General features: G+C 39.0%; 1 protein-coding gene across 1 annotated transcript; it reads right to left on the reverse strand.

Moving 5' to 3' along the window:
• Window positions 1–8,450: 8,450 nt before the first annotated feature.
• LOC139736546 (transcriptional adapter 1-like) lies at window positions 8,451–9,597 on the reverse strand. The gene has a single exon (XM_071647298.1). It carries the CDS (start codon window positions 9,583–9,585, stop codon window positions 8,593–8,595), a length of 993 nt encoding a protein of 330 aa, XP_071503399.1. The 5' UTR covers window positions 9,586–9,597; the 3' UTR covers window positions 8,451–8,592.
• Between the last annotated feature and the right edge of the window lie 1,012 nt (window positions 9,598–10,609).

A 10,609-nucleotide genomic window follows, 5' to 3' on the forward strand; every position in this document is an offset into this window, starting at 1 on the left:
GTAAGTCCTCATTCACAAAGTTTCGTTACTCCAATTGTATGCTTTAAATCAGATTATACATGTTTATATCAAATATGTAGCTTTCGTGGTAAGATTATTTTGTAATAGATCCTGATTCAAAACCTTAGGGAATCAAATACTATCGAGGCTTTGATACATGTACATCACATTCCTCACACATGTACACAAAAATAGGCAAAATGCATGTTGTATTGTGGCATGTAAGATTCCTATACCTTTGAGAATTTTAGTCAGTGCTAAGGAACGATCCAAGACACTGTTGAAATGCTCTGTTCTTTTTTGATGGTATCTTTTTAAAAAGCTAGGTCAAGTGGAAAGAGTTGGTACTATAAATATAGTTTTGCTATAGCTCTGATTGATATGATTATCATCATTATTTCTTTTTCTGGTCCGAGGTACTTGCTGTTTGTGTGAAATGTATACACTGTACTGTTGCAATATTATCAAAAGTCATTGTTATATTGGCTTCCTGTTCGGTGTAGAAATGCCTTGGTCAACCTAACAAAATTAACAATGTGTGGAAATATTCTTATACCATGACATTTATACAAGTGTGACTTTATGTATTCATTAAAAAAAATGCTTCCAAAAGTTTGAAAGCTGATATTCAACATGACCATACTTCATGCATCTATGTGATTTGGCTGCATTTGGTTCTTTATCCACTTTTATGTTCCTACGTTAGTCTAGTGGTAATCCACGAAGGTATATTGTGCCAATGGTGGATGCTTTGCTCCTCTGTATAGTTTTTCACGGTTCATCTTTTTCTGTTTTTTTTTTTTTTTTTTTTTTAAAGAGAGAGACATAGTACCATAATGTCCCCGCGGGACCCTCCGCAATGATAACTTTAAAAGTAGTGAATCAATCCAAATATGATTTCAGGGTATGAAACTATTACTTATTACTCGCGTCTTACAGAAAACCCCCATCCAATTTGCTTCAGTGGTCAAAGAGAAATGAGGATTTTTGTAGAGCATGTTAGGAATCCCTTCCCTCCAAGTTCTGTCCATATGTGTTCACATATTAATATGCAGTTCCAAGAGCATCAAAGTGCTAAACTTGGAAGAATCACATCCATGACATGCTCCACAACGATTCACATTTCTCTGTGACCACTTAGCCAAATTGAATGGGGTTTTCTGCTAAATATAGGTAAGTTTTTTTTTTTAGACCCTGAAATACCATTCAGACAGTTAAATTATATTGGAAGTTATTGATGCAAAAATCGATTTTGTATGTTGTATTTTGTATTTTGTATTTTTTTTTTTGGGGGGGGGGGGAACATACTGTACTGATGCATTGGGGTGAATGGTGCAGAGGATGATGAATGATGGTGATGATGAAAATTCTGCAGCGTTGTGCTTGCGATACAACGTGGCAAGCAAATTTAAGTGGATAACATGAAACAAACCCGGTTGCTAGGGGCTACCCCTCCCCCTCTCGCCCATATGACATGCTGTGCAAATATCACAAGGCTATGAATGAATCTTACACAGCACATTACAGGCGGAATGGAGAATTTTTTAGAATAGTTGCACAGTACATATCCAATAATCTATTCATCCTCACACATCCATGTCTATTTTTTTCTCTCCATCTGTCTGTCATCTATTTACTGTAAAACCAGAAATTTTCGTGTGCATGAAATTTTCACAAATTTTTTCGAGGAGCCAAGATTTGCAAAATTGAAAATGAACATGAAAGTTCTTGTCTACACTACCAACATTGAATGCCTGTGGCAGTTCGCCAAAATTTCATGCTATGAAAAAACCTGTCGGCTCCAATTCACAAAAATTTTTAACCACAAATATTTCTGGTTTTACAGTATTGTCTCTCTGTCCCAATCATTTCATTTAACAATCTATCCATCCATTTATCTACATGTGTGCTATGTACCCAAAGTGGACATGAATTGATCTGTCAGTAGATTAGTCTCTACGATGTATGCCTTCCACAAAACTCTTACCACACAGCAGTTACTCTTGCTAAACTTGAGGTAAGTCAAAAGGAAAATAAAAAGTGCCACTGTGAAACATGCTCTCCTGATCATGTTGTAAAGCAAAGTTTGATAACAATCCCCCCAAAAGAGATTTACTTGCAGGTGGTCAACATTATACCATGGGGGCCCTATTGATACACAATTCAATGACAATAATTTGTATAATTATGTATACATGGAGTTAAGTCAAAGCAGTTGGTTATTTCAATTTGAAAAATAAATAAAAACTCAATGCACTCTTCTGTGAAAATATATCTAGACAATTTTCAAGAAGGAAACAAACACAGCATGTACAATAAAGTAAGAGGCATTTTATTGCCATTATCCAAGTTTATTACACCATGCTCTAACAATGAAGTTATTGAAGGAATCTACCCCATCATAAGCCAGTTTGGAACACTTAAATGCACAATGTGCAAACATCCTGCTGGACACCCAGAAGCAATCACAGGTGAATTTGGGTGCGTTCGAGCGCTCTCCTAAAGCGAACTGTACCATACCGTACCTGTGCCAGAGGAGCGCTCAAATGCTCCTAAAGTGTACCGTACCGTACTGTACCGAGCCAAAAGTGGACCACTTCCCGATGTGCTCCAAAAGCGTACCAAAAGCGTGCCAAATGTTTGATGTAAAGCATGTGCGTATCATGCGCATACGTCACAATGCAAAGACATTCTCTGTTCGGGACAGCTGTAAGTAGTTCATGCATCAGGTGAATAACATTCTTGCTACAAAAATGCGTGACCTTTTCTAAAAATAACTTGTGAGGTACGCTTTCTCAACAGAGCGCTCAAACGCTTCAAATCTGGCACAGTTCGGTACGGTACGCTTTAGCTCCGTTCGCTTTTGGTTCGCTTCAGAGCACTTGAATGCACCCTATGTTGCATACAGTATGTAAGTCAAAGGAGATAGGACAACAATGCTGGGTCTGTTTGCTGTGTGTGCCACAAAGGTCTTTAATAAATTACCTAATTTTAACTGGAACAAGTGGGACACCCAAGTTACCTCCGCCAAGGGAAGTTATGTTTTCGTTACCGTTGGTTTGTTGGTTGGTTTGTTTGTCCGTTTGCAAAATAACTCAAAAAGTAGTTGATGGATTTGAATGAAACTTACAGGAAAGATTGAGAATGACACAACAAATTATTGAATTTTGGTAGTGATCCAAGAATTTTTTGGGCATGCTCTAGTTTCAGCTGAGGGTTTATTACGTAACAAAGGCTTCTATATTGGGAAATAGGGCGATTTTTCAGCATGTATACCTAGATGGGTGGAAATCACTGATCTCTATTGGGGGGGGGGGGGGGGGGCAAAGAGCTTTGCCCCAGTGGTGGAGAGGAGAAAAATCTTTTTGGGAAGAGTAAGATCATTGGTGGAAAGTACATATAGCTGCTTGGCGGAGGTCTGCGCTCTCAGAGTGCTTTTCTAGTTTTACCAAAAACAGTAGACAGAAAAATTTGTCCAGTTAGGAGTTTTTATTCATTTTTTTTTATTATGGCTGTTCCGCCAATAACAAATGGGAGAGGGATTCTGTGAAGCCAGATTATGAGATGTAATCTCCACAAAACATATCCCTGAAGATACAGAAAACATGTCCCAAAAGAGATACAGACTGATATTTCAGTCAACTAAGACAAGAGATGTACATAAATTTTCAACACTCAAACAAGAACTACTGTGTATTGCTAACTTTTTTGAAGCATTTCTTGCTCTAGATGGCAATGCACATTATAACATACTGTAAAAGTGGAAATTTTTGCGATGTTGAAATTTTTGCGCATTTTGCGCAACCAGAAACTAGCGCGAAAATAAAAATATTTTTGCTTGCCATATGTTCCAGTAGTTGATGTCTTGATTCTGCGGAATGAAAAACACACGAGAGTCATCTTACCCGACTGAGTGCGAAAAATTACACCAAATTATCCTTTTTTACAGTTATGTTCCAGTTTACTTCCTTCTTTCCTTCATTTCTTTATTTGTCAATCTCCTAATATACCTCATACATTTTGCAGGGATTTTAATTTGAGAGACAGGTCTTATCCACAAATTCAATGATATGCGAAAATATCACTCTGATCCTGACATGAAGGCGACATGCATTCGTACATACATAGTACGGGTATGCAGTATGCAGTGCAAGAGAAAGCTGTTCTATGATAATACAGAACTTTTAATAGGCCTAAGTCCAGATTCGCGTAAAATTTGACCAAATGAATACACATATTCGTCTCTTTCTCTATTTTTTCCCTCTTTCAATCAGAGTGGGTTAATCTTGTTTTCAACCTGTGTTCACTGATTGCCACAGTACAGAAAAAGATGCCCCTCGTATAGAAGTGTGATTGTCAACTGAACACAAAAGGGGGTGTACACGATACTTTAGCACATACATTGTACCATTCTAAACTTGCTAATACAGACATACAGAATGCAGCCAAGACTCAAATCGACATTGCTTCCCTCTAACCAGGAAAACAGCAAGGGTTTAAATGCAAGGCTGTGAAAACCTGACTAAACTTACAGTGACCCAAGACCAACTTCATAGATAGGTTAATAGCAGCTCTTGTAAAATTCCAATAATTTCAGCCTCTACTTCTGTGGCAGCCACTCCCAGCCAATCAACTGTCAGCACTTTGAATATTGCTGTGATAACTGCACTATGGCACAAATGACCTATTTTGACCTTCAGAGCACTTTAGCTACCTGATCACATCTCAAGTGCAATCTGGTTGGTAACTGTGTTCACAGTACACAGATTTGTGATCCCAAAATAAAAGCAACCTACTATGATTGGAAAGACCTTAAAAGCTTGTGCCATGTTCCACTCAAGCAGGGCAGGAATCAAGGAATCACAGATGATGAACATTACAGTGCAGAGTTTCAAAACACTATTCAATTAATGAGGGTTTTACTTTTAAAGATACAGTTGAGCCTCATTATCATCATAAAGAGAATGGATCACAAAACCCAACTCTATTTATTTGACTTTGTACCCTGATATTGTAAAAAACCTGACATAACAAGCTAACTGTGTCTAAGTCAGTACCTCTGATCTTTTCCATCACACCTGATTTGGTTTTGGTTTATCAGTTGAGTTGCTATGAATCTTTGATGACTGACTTCAGTGACTCTGATTTGACTGTTACAGGTGCTTGCACAAACTTTGATTTAGATGTACAGATATTGCTTTCATACTCACTGTATAAAATACTACCACTGCTATCAAACACATATATTAAGAACTATCTCTGAACTATTAGACATACTTTCCACAAGAAAAACTAAATCCAGGAACATACAACTGTGCATGGATGAACAACAATTGACCTTTTGATGCATACATTCGAGACAAATGTGTAAACCTCAACTAAAACTCAGACAAACTTTATGCACAGTTGAACTAATGTACCATACTATTACCAAACTGCGTGCATACACATAGTGGCCCATACCAGATGACAGCTGTATTATTAACGATCTGGAAGCATGTTTCAAGTTACAGTCAAACTCAAAACACTACATAAAGTGGGACCACGGATACGCTTTAGTTTCCCCCACGCTCCACCTATTATGTCTGATGAAGTAAAAAAACTACAAAATGTTTCATTCTACTTCAGCAACAATTCAGGTTGAATGAGACAATAAATAATTTACTGGAATATGTTCATGCTGTAAAGGTGGAAGCAAATAAGACAAGAAGTTTTGAATGTAAGCTGCAATGTTATGCAACAAAATGCACAACTCCTGAAATACTTGTTCAAACATACACAGAATTCAGAGAGTCTGCTAGCACAGCAAGTACAGCAGAGCACATTGAATGACAGAATACACACTCACTGTTTGCCCCTAGCATGTAAGCCTTTTCATTACACACATAATGGCCTTTGATCTTTTCATCTGGCAAGACAGTTATATATCTTCAGAAGTAACCATGGTATTCATGGCACTTTCAGCTAAGTATTGCAATCTACAACCATAGTCTGCAAGTGTTGAAAATGAAGAAAGTTTCATGTCCTGCACTGGTATAAAAGTCAATAATTTTACTCAAGGTCCACTGTTTTACTTTCTCAATGACTGCAACAATTCTGAAACAGTGAGCATTTTTTTTTTAATTTGCATTGCTGCTCTTAGCTCATCTCTACATCTGGGGCCTGTTTCATAAAACTTGTTATCAGTGACAACTGCCATATTTCTATGACAAATTTGCTCTCAGCCAATCAGATGAAAGGATTTCAGTAGCTTGTCACATCTATGACAACTTGTCACTTATGACAAGTTTTATGAAACGGGCCCCTGGGCTACTAACATTCTCACATCCAGGGGCGGATCCAGGAATTCTGTAAAGGGGGGGGGGGGGGGGGGGGGGGAAGGGCCTTTACAAAATTAAAGGGGGATTGCATGCACCCCCCCCCAATTTTTTTTCTTTTTATTGTTTTAACTAACAATAAGGAGGGGACATGCCCCTGGTGCAGCCCCACCTGGATCTGCCACTGACATCAAAATTGGGGGATTCCAAAGAGCAGTCAGAAAGATACTTGTCTAAAACATGCATCTCATAAAATGGGTCAAAGTAATACAGGTGACTCTCATTATACTGTACGAGCTAAAATTTTCGCATACAGATATTTTCGCAAATTGCTACTTGGAGGACATTTTCGCGGTTGCGAGGGTCTAACTGAACTTAGTCATTCGCGCGTTGTTATTTTCGCATGTTGTTATTTTCGCGGTTCAAAGTCGAATACAACCACCGCAAAAATTTCAGCTCGTACAGTAATAAAGTCCTCAAGAACGGCAGTTTTCCTCCGTTACATCAAAATTTTGTTATTGCCAGAGGGAATTTTCGTCATAGATGTTAATGATAATGATTTCGGGGCCTCCATTTTTACTTCATTGTAACAAAATTTGGTTATAACCCTGTTTGCTACAGTGGGAGTGTCCTGTACCAGAATAGGGATGCTTTTGTGTTCTGTTGTTAAAGGACAAGTCCACCTTCATATACATAAGGATTGAGAGAATGCAGCAATATTAGTGGAACACATCAGTGAAAGTTTGAGGAAAATTGGACAATCCGTTCAAAAGTTACGAATATTTTAAGTATCTGCGCAGTCACTGCTGGAAGAGAAGACTACTACAGTGTATGATGTCACATGCGTACAACTATATAAGGAAAATAAAAAGAGAATTTCACAAAACTATACTTTTTGAATTAAGTGCACATTTCTTCGACTTGTTACTGACATTTATGTTAAGGGTAATATTGTTCCCCCTGCCTTCTGAAAGAGAGAAGTCAAGTGCTCTCTTGTTATGCGAGAAAAGTGAGAATATGTTGAATTTTCTTTATTCTTTCTTTATATCGTTGTACTCATGTGACATCACAAGCTATAGTAGTCTTCTCATCCAGCCTTGAATGAGCAGAAACTTCAAAAATTCATAACTTTTGAACGGATTGTCCGATTTTCCTCAAACTTGCAATGATGTGCTCTACTAATATTGCTGCATTCACTCAACCCACATGTCTATGAAGGTGAACTTGTCCTTTAAGATATGAAAAAAAAAAATCCAGTTTTCGGGGATGACTTCGCAGCTCTGCTACATTCTTGCCCTTTTGGGAAGAATTTGCTAGTACCACAGTGGGAAGGGGGAGGACGGTTTGTGGACCATAGTCATTTTTTGGTTGACATTTCCCAAACCCAGGCAAGAATGTTGCTACATACCGGTACCCATATATCTGCATGCCTGGAGCTACCAGAAGCGCACTATGGGGCAGGCATGCTTTCTGTTTTGGCCAGTGATTCTTAAAGGGACTACGCAAAGCAAATGCATGTTGACTTGTATTGATTCATAATATCCTGATAATCACTTATGTGACCAAAAGAGTATCTGTATATGTGCCATCTATTTTATTTAATAACATTTCTACTATTTTTTTCTGCAGATTACTGCATATGAATGCATTTTAGATATTTGTTTGGCCACATGAGTGATGTTGATGCCAGAGGGTGTCATGAATCAACCCAAGTCAACATGCACTTGCATAGCAAAGTTAATTTTTCTTTGAAAGTAGGATGACAGCATATCATGCACTGCCCTGAAGAGAGGGGAAGTTGAATTTGAGAAGGAGTTTAAAGAAAGACATACAGTTTTGTACACAAAACTTTAAAATCAACAAACTGACATAACAATTAGCAGACATCTTTCTTACCCAATCCTCTTTCTGCAATGTACACATGCACACAAACTAACACTTCAAATACATGATATCAATTATCATGCACACATCACCTTTGAGGTATATCTCTGTAACTGTGGGCTGGGAATCTTGAAAAAGTAAGAACAAATCTTGAACAGGTCTCACCTCCTGCAAACACTACAGACTCGATGAAAATTACACGGAACCCCTGTGTAGCTACAAAATAAAGTGACAACAGTACGCTATGTAAAATAAATGATCTGGTAAATCACATACACAGATTATGATGGAGCATGCCCATCAATGACCTCAATGTCTATTACAGGTATTTGGTGGCTGACATAACTCTAAAGTCTAACTTTGGCTGTGAGCATTAACTGTCCATCTACAGCTATGACTTTTGAGACATTTGCCTGAATAATTCATCTTGTGTCAACTGCTGGTGGTCTGGGTGCCAGAGACTACACAGGATTCTCTCTGTTGCTAATGAAGAGACTGTGTGGGAGGCTAGCAGTCTGCCCTCCACTTTGACAGCATCTAAGAGGTCTTCCAGCGTGAGAGTCTTGTGCATGGGGGCCATGCCGCCCGTTGCTAGTCTATACACAGCCTTCTGCTCCACCTCATCCACTCCTAGCTTACTGGACGCGCTGGAGGTCGTGGAGCCGTCCGTGGCGGACGGAGAGTTCACTTTGTTTTCCCGCTCCCTTGCCTGAGGGCTTGACTCGCTGAAGCGCTGCCCATGGGAATGCTTGAAGCAGCCATCCCTGACCTCGTACGCACACTGCCTGGAGAGCATGGCCGTGACGAGATTCTTGAGGACCTGAGTGACGGCATGGAGGATGACGGGAATGGCGGTGTCCGCCACTCCCTCCAGGTCCCACTCCCACGTCGTCACAAACACTCTCCCGTGAAGCATCTCCACATCGGGCAAGCAGGCTGCCTTGGTGCAAAACTCGACTCGCTCATTACTCACTGGCTTGGCCACTTCGATGGGGAGGTATTGCATGGGGTCCGCTGGCACGAAGCGATTCTCGAAGGTTGCGCGCACGATGGCCTTTTTCTTCTTTGCAGTCTTTGCCTTCTTCACAATCTTTGGCGGGGGTGGTGTAGGGGTAGCGACAATGCTTGGTTTGGCTGCATTGGAGTCGTGAATTATATTAGCTGTCTGGCATTTTGTAAAGATGGCCACAAGAAATTCATTATGCAAGTGAATGTTTCCCTCGGTAAGGAGACGCAATGCCTCTGTATCAAAGTAATCCTTGCTAATCTTTTGCCGATACCACTGTTTCATAATGGACCAATAATCAGCTTTGTTGTCTCCCAGAGCCTCCTGGAGATTCTTCTTGGCTTGCTTCAGTTCTGCATTGACCGCATTCATGGCCATGGTGATCACCGAAAACTGCAGAAAACAGAAAATAATATGTCAATTCAGTTGTAACTGTATTAAATTCAACATCAAAGCATGTTTAAAAGAACTCATAATGTGAAAAGAACTGCTACAGAATAAGCCAAATGGCTAAATTGCAAAGTAACATACAACTGTACTACATAATAAAATTCATATTTATACTGTACCTGTCTAGATTACTCTAGATCTTACAAAACTTGGTCTACTCCTCCTATCCAGCTATAACACACCCTTCTTTCCTCACCACTTTTTCAGGTGCCATGATGGAAACCCCCTGTGTGCTACATTATTCTGAAACACCAATGTCGTCATGCTTTGGGAAAAACATTGTTTTTTTTCAAATCCATGTAGCTTTTATAGTAGTTTTTTTTTTTTTTATATTTCTGTTTAGCTGGACTCGTAGTGAGCAAAGTTGGAGAGAAAATGCCAAGCTTTGTTTTGATGTAAAATTGTATGACAAATCTGTTATTGGTTTTCTTTCAAATGACCAGGAACTACATTATTGTAAAAAGGCATGACTTTTGCACACAAAATAGTGACAGAAACTTAGAATTTACATACAAATTCAGTAGGGAACACAGCTTGCAAGTCAATCGCTACATAAAATGCAAGCCATATGTGAGAGGAGCGAAATTGCAAGAAACGCTTTCATTGTCCTGTGGCATTTGGCAATCTATCAATTGGTTTGGGCAGGTTTGTGCATTTGAGAAGAATATGTGAAGTTGACATGCCATCAACTGAGTTGGGCGTGTGAACTTGGCAAATAAAGAGTTAAGCTTCCACTTCAGAATGAGCTGGAGCGTGTTTCACGAAGAATTTAAGACGAACTTAAAAGTTACGATCAACAAAAAATTACGGTAGGCCTATGCCGTCAGTACCTCTTTTCAGATTTATCTAATTTGTTTTCAGAATCCAATTCAAATTGTTATTAAAATTTACAGAAAAAAATTAATTTCCCTTTTTTAATTTTGTTAATTAATACCTGTATAAAAAAGTCTCA

The sequence above is a fragment of the Diadema antillarum genome, unplaced genomic scaffold, assembly GCF_040938485.1.
Source record: "Diadema antillarum isolate AM-2024a unplaced genomic scaffold, OU_Dant_1.0 scf00000028, whole genome shotgun sequence".
NCBI classification, from domain to species: Eukaryota; Metazoa; Echinodermata; class Echinoidea; order Diadematoida; family Diadematidae; genus Diadema; species Diadema antillarum.

Excerpts from the sequence above, each read along its gene's own strand:
- LOC139736546 (XM_071647298.1), bottom strand. The coding sequence starts at position 9,585 with ATGGCCATGAATGCGGTCAATGCAGAACTGAAGCAAGCCAAGAAGAAT.